This window comes from Buteo buteo, chromosome 23 (assembly GCF_964188355.1).
Source record: "Buteo buteo chromosome 23, bButBut1.hap1.1, whole genome shotgun sequence".
Taxonomy (NCBI): domain Eukaryota; kingdom Metazoa; phylum Chordata; class Aves; order Accipitriformes; family Accipitridae; genus Buteo; species Buteo buteo.
This window is the reverse complement of record NC_134193.1, coordinates 2,209,072-2,223,200: the sequence shown is the minus strand read 5'-3', so window position 1 is coordinate 2,223,200 and position 14,129 is coordinate 2,209,072. Positions and strand designations below refer to the sequence as shown.

At 36.7% G+C, this 14,129-nt stretch overlaps 1 protein-coding gene across 1 annotated transcript in view; it reads left to right on the top strand.

The window, feature by feature from the left end:
• CR1 (complement C3b/C4b receptor 1 (Knops blood group)) overlaps window positions 1-12,028 on the top strand; it is an 89,457-nt gene extending 77,429 nt beyond the window's left edge. The window contains exons 68-78 of the mRNA XM_075055942.1: window positions 322-513; window positions 723-819; window positions 1,474-1,559; window positions 1,959-2,165; window positions 2,956-3,138; window positions 4,087-4,275; window positions 4,898-5,089; window positions 5,418-5,444; window positions 6,143-6,209; window positions 8,051-8,156; window positions 10,091-12,028. Coding sequence (XP_074912043.1) covers window positions 322-513; window positions 723-819; window positions 1,474-1,559; window positions 1,959-2,165; window positions 2,956-3,138; window positions 4,087-4,275; window positions 4,898-5,089; window positions 5,418-5,444; window positions 6,143-6,209; window positions 8,051-8,141 — 1,331 coding nt within the window. The 3' untranslated portion in view covers window positions 8,142-8,156; window positions 10,091-12,028. The remainder of the gene's footprint in view (window positions 1-321; window positions 514-722; window positions 820-1,473; window positions 1,560-1,958; window positions 2,166-2,955; window positions 3,139-4,086; window positions 4,276-4,897; window positions 5,090-5,417; window positions 5,445-6,142; window positions 6,210-8,050; window positions 8,157-10,090) is intronic.
• The last annotated feature ends 2,101 nt before the right edge of the window (window positions 12,029-14,129 follow it).

Below are 14,129 nucleotides of genomic sequence, written 5' to 3'. Positions count from 1 at the left end.
ATAAAGCAGACAAAAAATATGAACTGGAAGGAAATGCATTGTCTGGGTAGAATGCTAAAGAACTTGAGAAAACAAATGAGTAAGTAACCTGTACTAGTGTGGAGTTGGACACTGGATGCAATTAAAATATAAATTTAAAAAATTGAAACCTTGTTAAGTATACAGATAGCTCTGGCTCTTCAGAATGTCACCTCTTTGATTTACCAATGAGTCCTTAAAAACTACTGAATTAGCCTGGCTTCTATGCCATTATGCCTCAACTTGTATCTCTTCTTGTTGACAAGACTGTGTATTGCTTTTTCTTTCCTCTTACTCTGACAGACACATGTATGGCTCCAGACAGGCTGCAATATGCAGAGCTTGAGGAGCGTTTCAGCACAATGAAGAGCTTTCCTGTTGGAACCATGGTGTCATACATCTGCCGGCCGGGGTATATGAAAATCCCTGGAAAATCATTAGCTCGTACATGTGGTGAAGACTTACAGTGGTCACCCAGAGAGCAGTTCTGTACCGGTAATGTATGCATGAGCTCTTTTGCTTTTTCCCTTTGATATTTAACAAGTTTAGTTGTTTTTCAAGTGAGAATTAGTGTTCTGTAATATTTTAAATGAAGCTTGAAAATTGCTAATAATGGTAAGAGCAGTATATGCTGAAGACTTAGTCTTTGTATATAACTACAAAGGTGTAGAATTTTTTTTCCTTTTCTTTCCTGCTCCCCCTAGAGAGAAAATGTAACCATCCAGGAGACTTAGAACATGGTTTTATTAATGTGACAGATCTTACATTTGGTTCAAAAGCTACTTTTTCTTGTGAAGGAGGGTAAGTATTTTGGTGAAGTTAATGAATCCTTTTTTTTTTTTTTTGGGGGGGAGGGTGGTTCTTTTGTTTAGAACCACACCTAAATTTTCTTATGCAGGTTACATTCCAGTTCTGACTTGAAATGTCTCCTGAATTCGGACTGGAGCAAATGAAATTACAGTTAAATTTGATTTGATTCCCAGGTTTTACTTGCTGTTTGCATCAACCAAGGCTTAAGCTTTTTATTGAGATTCTGCAGAGTGAAAACTAGAGTGTTGCTTCTAATGACTTCTTTTAATGCTCCTGTGGCAGAAGGAATAAATATATATATTTATCATTCTTCATTTCATTCACCCTCTCCTTTTAACAGCTTATTTCTTTAGTATTAATAACTTTACAGCATTAGTATTAGAGGGTGCACATCTTAAAATGGTGAGACTTCCATCAGTTCCTTTAGGGATGTCTCATTTGCTTCTTGTTTGTTTTCAAAGTTGAGACTGTTAGCAAAATAAATTAAAAAAAGAAATAAGATACCATTCTCATTACAACGAAAACTTGGTATGTTATGTCCCCCTAATCACAGAACAGAATTATATAAACAAAGTTCCTAGGTGCTTGTTGGAGAAATAAGAGATTTCTTAAGTTTCACATCCTTAAAAATTTTTACCTGTCTAGATTCAGATTACGTGGAATTGCTGAAATTTCCTGTGTAATTAAGGATAAAGGTGTTGGCTGGAGTAGAGATCTTCCTTTCTGTGAAAGTAAGTAAATTACTACCGTGTTTAAGTTTATATTCAGATGATGGTAGTTCATTTAAAAACAGCTGTGCCATAAACCTTCCAGTATAAGAAATGATGGTAAAATAGAACTGATTTTTTTTTTATTTTTTTTTTTAACTACTTGGGATGTGCCTGAGGAATGACCACTGAAAAATAACAGTTATTGTGATAATTAGCTTATATTAGTTAATGTCAACCTCTTCTTGAAATTGAGACTCCCTATACTGAATAGCCATCGGTAACTCTCTGTTAGAACTGTAGCTTGTCTTAGAAGTAGCTATACGTCAAATTTTAAATGAGATGACTTGAAAACCAAGGCTTGCTATGATGAACAAAGTAACAGCAAAATTCTGTTGACTAATTTGTGTGACTTATTTCTAGGAATTCCTTGTGAACCACCTCCAAGCATAACCAATGGACGCTACACTGAAGCAGCTGTCTATGTTTATCAAACGTCAGTAACCTATAGTTGTAATGATGTACCAAAAGGCGCGGATCCCTTTTCGCTGATTGGCCCAGCTACTATTTTCTGCACATACAATGCACAGTCAAATGGAGTTTGGAGTGAACCACCTCCACAATGTAGAGGTTGTTGAGATTTTTAATATACTTCTTTATTATAGCCTATGGGACTCCAAGACTTCAGTATCTGTCCCATTTTTCGAAGGGGTGAGTGGTGGGACTTCCCTATAGAAAAGAAGAAACAGATCCTCTGGTACTAAATTTGATATAGTTCCTGCGGAGATCAGATCAACTGCATTATGGATATTGATTGATTATGACACAGAATATGACTAAAATTTAAGTTGACACTTTAAAAATACGTGTATGAGCATGCTGTTGGTAAAAGTGACAAAGTGAAGGAACTGAGAGACCATAAAACTTGGGTAGATGAGGAAAAATGGTGTAAAGAGCAAGAATGTGGAAGCTAGATTATGAATACTAAAAAGGTGAGGAACAACTCTTTCTAAACACAGCTACTGTCCAAGTGCAGAAATAAATGCAAAGCCCAGCCAACACAGTCTTGCTTTGCAGGCAGGGGGGAAAAATACCAGATGCTTGCATGTTGTCATTTGAACCCTAATCAATATCACTTTGTTTTCTGAAATTCTGCCACTGTACAGGAGTATGTCTTTTGGAAGTGGAATGTGATTATATCAATTATTACAATTTCTTATTTGACTGAGTACCGTTACAACTCAATACCTTAAAACCAGGACCTTCAGCACCTTCAAGAGAATAACTTTTTTATAGACCCTCTCCAAAATAGTTTGAGGAATTAGATGAGGAAACTTAGAAGCAGTAAAAGGATGCTGCATCTGTTACAAAGATACTGTTAACAAATGTTTCAGAGCTGGTTTTCTTTTACCTGTTTCAGTGGTCAAATGTGATAACCCGAAAGTTGAAAATGGAAGAAAAAAAACTGGATTTGGACCTTCCTATAGCTATAAGGACTCGGTCATATTTGAGTGTGATCCAGGTTATTTCATGATCGGAACGGAGGTAATTACCTGTGAAGAAAATAACACCTGGGTTCCTCCAAAACCAACTTGTGAAAAAAGTAAGCCTTTAAATAAGAATCCAACTTTTCTTGTATGTTGTGAATGTTCTAAGTCTGTCTTAGCTAAAATTTAAAATTGTAACGCTGTACTTGGAAATTGGAAGCTAAGAAAGTTGACATGGAGCCTCATCTGTGGGCAACCATTTTAGGTGTTCAAGTGACTCTTAACTCCAAAGAGTTTTTGGATGAGAGTGAGTTGTATAGAAGTGATGTGGACATACTGTAATAGCATCACGGTGTTTGTTCTAGTGACTTCATGTGTAAATACAGGAGAAAAGATGTGTTTCTGAATTCTGATAGAAAGAACTAGAAGTATGCACAATGAGGAAACCTATAGTGTCCTTGTAGAGTAATCAAAATCATTACGTGTCTGTGTTCTCTTACGCAGCTCTTCAACTTTTGCTTTCCAGGCATCTTGTATAGTCTGTAGTATGTTGTTAGATTTTGATCAGGCAAATTATTAAGTCAGGACAATTTTCAGGGCTGGGGACATTGCAGACGTCTTTCTGTAACCTTTCTCCTTCCCCTTTGTGCTACAGGGAGAGGAAATGTTGTAGAGAATTTTTTCACATGCACACACTAATAATGAGTTCCCAAGAATGAGAACCACTTCTACAAAGAATATGTTTGGGTGTTCCATAATGAATGGGTCTGATAAGGCACCTGGAAATGATTCTAGTGCTTACAAAAGTAATTAACCAACAAGTAAGAGTTCCTTAGCTACCACATCATAAGATCATATCACCTAATGAATACCTACAGTGATGTTTCTTCTAAGTCTTCTAAAGGAAACATTTATACTTAAAATTGTGGTAAAGTTAAACTATTCAGATATGCTGATCTATTTTTCTCATACAAAGGCAATTTATATTTTTTTGAGTGAGTTCATGAATTATAAAATATTTAAAGTTTATTATCACTAAACTTACTTTTAAATTCACGTATTAGCTACTGCAGATGCATGTGGTGCCCCAAATATCGCACATGGAGTAGTGATTCCAGCTAAATCTGTATATGAAGGAGGAGAGTCTGTTCAGATAAAGTGCGATACTTCTTGTACTTTTCCTGATGGCGCTGAAGAGATGACAGTAACTTGTCAAGGACAGAATATATGGAGTTCTTTACAAAACTGTGCATGTGAGTAAAACTCATAATTGGTAAAATCAAGGGCAGAGTGACAAGTTCCAAAGGTCTGACACAGAAGTGTGCAGACCCTAAAAGTTAGAGGTCTATCATCAGAGCACCAACAGGTTATGTTAGTAAGGTTGTGAGTGTCATTGGCTGGAGCTTCAGCAACTGAAGGAAAGTTTTCGGCGGAGTTGGAGTCCTTGTTCAGTCTTAGTTTTCTTTATGGAAATTGGTAAAGTTCAAAAGCCAGTGTGAAAGATCTATTTGGGGGTGTTTTCTGAAGATTCTTCCTTTGATGATGGCAGACTTTATTGTCCCCTCACTTTGCACCATGTGATTGCTTGTTATAATATAAACAGGGGTTGTCACTACTTTGATGCAACTGTTTGTCCTAATGAAGCTGAGACGTGCGTTTCTGTTAATGTGTCTGAAGCATGTCTGTCAGCAGAAGTATCTGCAGCCTCTAGGAAGCAGGAAGCCTTTGTATATAAAATGTCGTACGGATTGGCTGAGCTTCTGATATTTACACAAATGTAAGGACTTTCTGATGGCAGCTTCTTGAATCTGCTTCATGTACCAGCTCTCTTGGACTTAATTTCCTTTTTTCTCTGCACCCCCCCCCCCTTTCCAGGTGGGCCTAAAAGTTCTGGTTTCACTCCACACATAAGTTATGGTAGAGTAATTGATGGACAAAAATCTTCATATTCTGTCGGGGATATTATTACAATTGAATGTTATGCAGGCTACACGTTACATGGTGCAACTCGTATTGAGTATGTTGGAGAAAACCAATGGAATCCTGGAGTGCCAACTTGCCAGTTAAGTAAGTATGAACTGCAAGAATTTCCACTAGAATGAAAATACATGTAACAAAAGCTTTACTTCTTGGGGATGTTCTTTTGTATTCAGGAGAAATCATTTAATGCAAACTTCCTTCTTTATTTTGACACAAGAAAAATAGGTTTTGGTAAAATCCATTTAAAAACAGGAATATTTCAAGTTAAATAAATGCTATGATATAAACTGGCCTGCTGTAAGTATTGTATTGACAGAAGTGCTTGATCTATTTGAAATCACGGAATATTTTTATAATAATGTTCGAATAAGAAGACATGTGTTCCTCTTGTGATACTGATTCACTCTGTTTTTAGGTGCCTATATTACAGCCATCATCTGTGGTAAGTATGTTATAAAACCTGAACAAGATATGAAGTGGATTGTATTTTTTATGTGAAATTGATATTCTGGTCATCACCTGTGACTGCAGTAATGATTTTTGACTTTTGGCTATTTTAAAAATGCTTGTCTACTCCTGCATAGTTGGAGAAAAGTTAAAATTTCTTGGCAATTACAGATTAATTTCATGTAAAATGTGTATTTTTTTTCATGTATGTGAGACATCAGATTTCAAAGGCAGTCTTCCACAACTTAGTCGCTTTCATAAACTCTTAGAGCTTGGGTTTACTGGAAGTGTGAATAAATAACTGTGCCAGTGAACAAAAATGCTTAGGTCATCTTCTGTCCTTGCATTTATTACCCACTTTTGTAAGCCTCCTGCTTTCTTATAAACTTGTAAAAAGTAATGTTAGGATTTTGACATATCTGTTTTAATGTTACTGAGCTGGTGGGGTTTTGCCATCTTGGTGGTCACTGTTCTTGAGCTGAACTATCTTTTGAAAAGTCTTGAGTAAAGCATCAAATACATATTTGTGAAATAAGCCATGCAAATTAAGGTGGGGTTTTGGGGGGGCAGGGGGGAGGGTGTCTAGGACTGTGGATGAAGACAGTGCTATTTCTGCTAAAAATTTTTGAGGCTTTTTTGTGAGCTAGAGATGATCTTTATCACTCTAAGGCTTTTTTTTAATTCTTCCTAAAGTGATTGTGGCAATAGTGGTGTTCCTGGCAGCCTTCTGGGTCTATAAGAAATTCTTTTCACAAAATGGGTGAGTAAGTCTACCTTTTTATTATTATTATTGCAAATTTCTAAATGACTGAGCAAGAGCAGTGCTAATGCATATGTAAGTTTCTTGAGCTTTATCTGCCCTTTCTTTTTCAAATGTCTGATGACTATATGTGAGCTTATCACAGCAGCTGATGGGAAGCTAAAGTGCCTAACAATGTATTTGACTTTGTTTTTGTATCTGCTATTCAGATAAGCTGCTAATTAACACTTGCACTAACTTCAAGAAAGGAAAAACCTTGTTCTTAAGCTTGTATTTGGCATAGGTACACTTGCCGAGGAAAGTACTGATTCCATCTGCTCTAAAACATGTCAGTTTACCTCTTAAAACCAGTGGTAGTATTGGCTTGTGTGGGCTTGTGTTACTCTATTGCTTGGATACCCTCTGGCATCACTAGGTCTCACAGGCTTTAGGAGTCAGAATGGTTTACATGACCTGGAAGCCTTGGAGGTGAACGAAGGAGCTTTCTCTCTTCTATGTACGATGTACCAATGGTAGTGGAGGGTAACTGGAGAACCACTGTGTTTTGTGTTTTGGACCAGAAACACCTTGAATAAAATAATATGGGCTTAGTTACAAGGAAAATGTGAAAAAAAAATTGACCTAAACTGGTGCTCCTATGCTCTTTGAAAAAGCAAGTAGTCATCTTTGCTACTAGAATGTTTAACGTGTGGATCCGCTTCAGTTTTTTTTCTTCCTGCAGCAGCAATGATTGGTGTCCCTATGTTAAAGACTTGCAAAGTCAACTGTAAAATATTAGATGCATAAGTAGTAGCGTTCTTATGGTTTTTAATGAGACATATAGGGCCTTTTGAACTTTATCTTCAAAACAACTGATTGTTATGTATGCTTTTTCATGGAGGGGTGGCAGGAGATTTAAATGCCTCTTTGTGCATTGCTTCTTGCAGTGATGTCTTCTTGAAAAAAAGCCTGTTTTGTTGGAGAAATAGTTTGTAACATGCAAAATACTGAAAATTCAGAGCAAGTTAGGTGGTACACATAGAATGCTACCTTAAGCATCTTGTCAAAACTGACTTGCCTTTTAACAAAATTTGTTGGGATTTATCTGGGGTATGTGAAGCAAAGGAAGGGATGCTATAAATAAAGCAAACCAGAGGAAATGCTCCTGTAGTTTGTATTTGTAATGAAGTACACACAGTACTACTTGGGAGAACCCTGAAGCTAGCTTATGTCCAGTGAGGTTTTAGCCTCAGTATCTTCCACATAGGCAGTACAGTATTGTTACAAGGGCCAGAGTGGCCCTGTAAGGAGACTGACTGTGTACCAGCCTGCTGCTAAGTAATTCGGTGCATTTGAGCAATTGCTTTTCATCCATGACTTGGATAATCTGCAATCTGGATGGTCTGGAAAAGAGTACATAGGAGTTAATAGTATTAGGGCAGCATTTTCTGCCTTCATCTATGGAGAGACTGCTCAGGGTGTAGAAAGGAAGAGGGATGTAAATCAGCATCATCAAAAATTAAAGAAATGTTACATTCCTGAAAATTTTACAACATTAAAAGTCTTATTGCGCCCAATGCTTTCCTTAAGCTTCTTTGCTGTGAACATCTGACTATTAAACCTCTTTCTTGTCTGAAAACCCTGATCTAATCTCTTACTAAGGCCCAGATCTCCCTATTCGGTTTTCTGAGTTCCTGATGTAGCTGAGCCTTTGTGAACTGTTGTGCTTCCAGCACCTCATACTTGCTGGGTTGTAGTCTTAAAATTACAGCAAAAATCTTTTCTTGCCCTCTTTCTTGTGTGTTTAATCTGACAGTTTTATAGGACATTCAATTAGACCTTTTTCCCCTTCTGCTGTTCAGCTCGTATACAGTTGATGAGAGTTGCAAGGAAACATGTATTTTAAAAACTAATGTACCAGCTGAGATGGAAGAAACTGCACAAATGAATTAATTGAATCTTAAAAAGGTATATGCTTTCCACTTAATTTGGACTTTTGCAATGAAGCTTAAGTGTCTTTTTTTTATTATGGTTTACTTAGAATTTCAGGAGAAGTGTGGAATCTGGCTAGCTGTGAACCTCAGTTTCCTATAGGAAAGACGATAATAACCATTCATTCATTTTGGGAGAACAGGATATGTTACATAAATAATTATCGTTCAGTGTCGTAAATGATAGCTTCCAGTGATTGCATATCACAGATCTTAGTTTTGGGTTGTCTTTAAAGAATGAGTAACATCTTTTTCTGTAAGACAGAAACTACGTACATATTCAGTAGAATGTTTGCACCTGTTTCAGTAATGTGAAATGGATTCCAGTGATGTGTTGTTTTTGTTGGCTAATAGTATAATTCCCTGTAATTAGAAGATTGTTGGAGCTTTGCTGCATTACATGGACACTAGAATTATAAAGGTAGTGTGGATCCCTTCAGAGAAAACTGATTGCATATTTCTTAGAATTACTGATTCATCTGTGTTTTCAGCTTTCTAGAAGAAAAAAGTAAATGAATGAAGGTACAAACAAGGTGGTCTTTTTTTAAACCTTTTTATAAAAAGGTGATTTCTTTTTCAAATTCAGAGTTCTGTAGCCCTAAAAAAGGGTAAAAATGTAGTTGTTTGTTTGGAACTGATTTCCTCTCCTATATTTTAAACTAGTGGTTAGTCCAGTAGTCAGGAGCATTTGATGATAGTTATGATTGCTCCTGTAATTTTATAGGGTCAAATTAGCTCTTTCATAAACCTGGCTCTTCAAACCTTGTTAAAACAGAACAGATTTAAGACAGGACAGCTTAGTTTGACTGTTCCGTGTCAGTATTTTATCATCACTACCTTAATAGAATTTGCCCTACAAATACTGTTGTAAACTAGTATCTTCATTTGTATCACTTTTCTCCATTGCACAAATTCTGAGAAGGTAACGGTTGAAACATTATGTCTCTTATTCTAACTTAATGCAAAGGTCTTTTCAAATGCATAGTCTTGTACTTTAAATAAAATGAAGTGACTTTTCAGAATTTTTGATGCTTGAGATGGCATATATGAAAATTAAGCTTGGAGTTTCTTCCAGAATAATGTATGGCTTAAGGAATATTATCTTTACCTCTGAAGTAGGATGTTTCTAATTGAGATAGGATTAGGTTTCTGGGTTAGTTGGGCTTATTTTTGGAGAGAGAAGAAAAGGAATCAAGACATAAAATAGAATAGAGTTTTTATTTCCAATCTTACCTTTTCCACATGACAATGGTAAGAGAAATTAATGGTCTGGTATGTGTACACACTATTAACCCCTGAGTTTTTCTTACGATACCTAGAACTCCTTAGAGACTTAGAGTAATAGTGCAGAGGTTTGGTATGGTTTTTTTTCTGTAAAGCAAACCAGGAGTTATTCAAGAACTTGAAAACATTATAGATGGATGTAATTATAAATTTTGATCCTCATGTGTTCAAGTATTGTAAATTTGCTGTTAGTTGACTACAAAATGAAAATTCTCACAAACTAATATTCAGCTTCTGGTTATAAAATATATATTAAACAACATACTGTATTTAAAATACATTATAAGGGATGCTCCTAATGTAGTCTTCGTATAGTTAGGAATCCTGTAACTGTTATGTCTGGTTTCAGTTTTTGATAATGCTCAGGTGTGGTCTGTTCATCACTTGAAATGACCCATTTGGATCAAATGGTCTTCTACACTGTGGGTCATTCTTAAGAGTCTAGTGGATGAAATGAAGCAAAAATCTCCTCAGTCTAGCAGTTGCTTAGTAAGAAGAGGACATAATTATTTAGTTTAATGACTTTACCTGTTGATTTAATGATAAAACTAAGGATGTGCTTTCAGAATAAATGTAAAAACTATTTAAATGTAAAATCTCTGATTTGACTTGTTTTTTTGTTTGTAGGAAACGTGACAGCACTCCATGTACTGCCGAATATAAGATCTGTAAAGCATGAATTACCATTTTTGGGGGTGGGAGGGAATTTGCAGTTGAATATACCTATTAGAAATGGAAAATTATTGCACTTGGATTGAGTTTCTGTAGATTAATATTTTGTACTATGTGCTATACTACTGATTGACTGTAGTGGGAGATCATTAATAGGGTAAAAAGAATATATATGTGTATATATCTGCTTTTCCTTATGGGCCACTCAGACTGTCTTTTCTGTGTATGTGAAATGGTTTTAGAGGCACATACCTGTAGCATGCAAGATTGTCTGTGTCGGCGGGAGTACTGGATGTATCACTGTCATAGTACCAGCTGCTGCCGCCTGCTGCCTTCAGTGCTACCTCTTTTCTTACAGAAGACTATCCAATACTAGTTCTGCTCACTAAAATCTGAATGTGCTTCTCGTTCATTTTTGTGGTTGAGGCGGTATAAATGATTATGTTGTCTCTTGTATTATGAAATGTTTTATTATTAGTTTCCTTAAGAGATTGGTGCCATTTAAGGCTATGTCTTTTTGAAACTATCACAGTTTAGATCGTATATATACCACCTCTTTGTTTGCCAAAGTTGGTTTCTGTATATCTAACGAATTAAAATGTGCCTTTAAATCAGAGTTTTATAGATTTTCAATTGCCTTTAAGAAGGAAAAAAGCCATATATATTTCTGACTCTTTGATATAGTCCCAGAAGGACTACAGTGATTTGTTGGAATGGAAAACTGAAGGTTTCTATAGCAAAGGTATCCCCTGGCTTTGAATTTGTTGGTCTATTGACGGAAGGCACCTAATTAAAGGAACTGCTGAGAAATCAGTGGTAGCCATCTCCTATCAGGAGCACAGTGTAAGTTCCGTAGCATGCTTGATTTTTATTGAGCCTTGATGTCAGTTTCGGAGAGAATTTTGTTGCTTTTCAGGATAGAGATGGCACTGTGTGGATCTAGCTTCCTTGTTCTTTTTACTTGAAATCATATATTCCATATACAGGATTTCAAATCTCTGTATACAGACTACGATGCTAAAGCTAGCTCTGTAGTGCTAGATTTAGCATTGGATATCTGTTGAGAAGCAGAAGCCTTTCCCTGTCAGGCTCCCTTCTCTTTTCATGTTAAAGGAAGACCAAACCAGCTTAGTTATGAGAGCGAAGGAATAGCTATGTGGGCAGTGGTGGTAGATGTGGTCTCTGTTTAGGCAGCTGCTTGCTTCATGAAGTGTTTTGGTCAAGACTGTGACTCCAGGAGCTCCCATCACAGCGTTTGCCATGAATTGAGACTCGGATGTGCATTGATAGCTGTGACTTTAAATGCATACTTGCTACTTCTAATTCCTTATTAAAACCAAAAGCTTAATTAGGACAGGCTTTGGCTTTGTGAATCTCTGAGTTTGCTATCAACATACAGGCAGCTTATAAGAACCAATTTTCCCAGAAAAAACAAATTGCCTCTCTTCAAATGGCTGAGGCAGCATTTAAACTATTCATGCTTGTCTGTGGTAGATTGGCACGGCTCTCCACTGTAGTGAACAGATTGAATAACGTAGGACTATTTAGGGCTTTATAGGGCTTTTTGGGACAATCCCAGCAGTTGTATCGTCAGAGTTCATGATAGTCTGGTTATTAAAAAGGGGTTTTGACTACACAGAATGACATGCTGTTCATTGCCTAGCTGATACCTAGTTTGATAATTGTTTGTAAACACTATGATAATATACTGGGAATTGAGCGTGTTGGTCACTAGCTAGCTTGATTATGTATGGCATCTCCAATGTTTTAAAATACGCTGAAATGCACTTAAAGTGAAATAACTGTAAAAAATGGCCTTTTACACTTTTTTCTGGATGTAAAGACTAGTGATGACTTGTAATATTACAAATAAAAATGTTAAATTATTTAGCAGTAAGTGTTTGTCTTTCATTCGTCATGTGGTAAGCAGCTATTTTTCCGTTATTCCTAAGATGATTTTTCATGTACCAAACTTGCATTAGGTGGTAACTGCTGAGATTGAAGTTTGCAGTTTGTGCACAGAATTATGTAATGGTAGTGTAGAGAATGTGTGTTAATTTGCTGAGCAGCCTTTTGGTTTTCTTTTGGAATTGCAGAGAATTTCCCAGAACCTCCAAAACCTTACAGTGTTCACTCCTGAAAAACTTGGTAAAAACTTGGAGAAGAGGTAGATTATCATGTGGCTGTTCTGATGTAACACTAAGTCAAGAGCAAAGCCCAGAGAGTGTTCTGGCACTTTTGTCCAGTGTGTGACAGATGTCATCCTTGGGGAATATAGCTTAGGCGTTTTTAAGGAACATGTTAAGCAGAATGTGATTATTTTTAACTGTATGAGGTTCACACTCATAATGTACTCCACACATTTCTTTGCAAAGAAAGTTTGAGTTGGCTGCCTCATAGAATAATGCCTTTCAGAGGGTGGAATAGAAAAATAACTAATATGCTGTATTTTTTTTTAGTTTGTGGTTGTGATACTCAAAATCATTTGGTGTGGACTGCAAATGATGAGAGGTTGTAGACTACAGCTTCACAAATCCATGAAGTTCTGGGACTGCAGTGAGCATTGTTGGGATAGGCAGCTACTAGGCAATTTGATTTAAACACTACAAGTTAATTTGTCCTAATTGTCATGAATTCTGCACCATTTTTCTAAAAGTGAGTCCTACATTAATTATTTCATCTTAGAATCTGGAACTGATAATTGAGTCATGAACACATGAACTTTGTGCTAAGAAAAAGGCTGTATGTAATAAACGTGTTGTTGCCATCTACTGGTAAAACAAGTGATGTTCTCGCAGTGGGAGTAACAAAACATAGGTACAGCATTACCTAGCTTAATGTTAAGTAGTGTGAAGTGTCAGTGGTTGGTAGGCTTCTCAGTGTTAAACTTAAAATCTGTAAATGCTCGCTTCCGAGCGTAGTTCATACAGAGTGGTGAAAAAGGAGCTGGGGACTGAAATGAAGAGACTTGCAGCAATTAGATATTTTCCAGCAGGGAAACAAGTAATCTGTCTATGTGAGACAGAGCCCAATACCAAGTAGCACACAATTTTATTTACAAGAAAAAAAAAAAAATCTGAGTAAATAACAGGTTAAAGCAAACAAATAGCACATGGAATATAACTGGTCAGAAGGTTAGGTGGCTGTGCTCTCACACATGGGCCCTGGCTTGCTTGAGTTGAAGAATCTTAGTTACGTGTTTGAACAGATGCTTCGCTTTCTCTTTAAGCATCCCTCCTAGTTGAACGTGATGCTGACTGTCCTCCTTTTGTGCAGGATGTTCGGCCTGTAGGTGTAACTTCAGGTCAGAGAACAGAAAAGCAGACCATACGTGTTTGTGAAGCAAGATCGTGCTTTTGATGGTGTTTGCTTATAAAGACTTTGGGGGGCGGGGGAATGAAGTTTTCCATTACTGTTGCTTTACCCCCTACATCATAACCGATTTCAAATGGTGCTAGACAAAAACTGAGACTCTGAACACCAAGAGAAATCGGTCAGCCTGTGTAAGAGACATTTTCCTGGCTCAGAGAAGAATCCTCTTGTAGATGACAGCTATGCATTCTTTAAAGACGACTATTCAGTGGTCTGATCAAATGCTTCATCCATACAGCGATCGCCTTTTCTGTGTATAACAACGTTTGACAATAGTGAGGTCAAGCAAAAATAGCTTAGCTTAATTTTTGGTGGTTTGGATGCAAGGGTATAGAAGTCTACTGAAACATTACTAGAAGTTACCAGCAATAAACTTAAAATAATTCTAGAAAAAGGAGTGAATTCTGTGTGTACCAGTGTGACATCATCATGATTGCTGAAGGCACTTTTGTGTTTAACTGCTGAGATCAAATTATTGGAGGGAATCTCTGTGTTTGCAGAGCAAGTCTCTGGTAGCTACGGAATGATAATTCTATGGTGATAGAGTCCCCAAGCACAGAGTGGAAATACATTTGCTCTAAGTTAGTAAATTAAATGCTTGTTTGTATAATAAAGGAAAGGT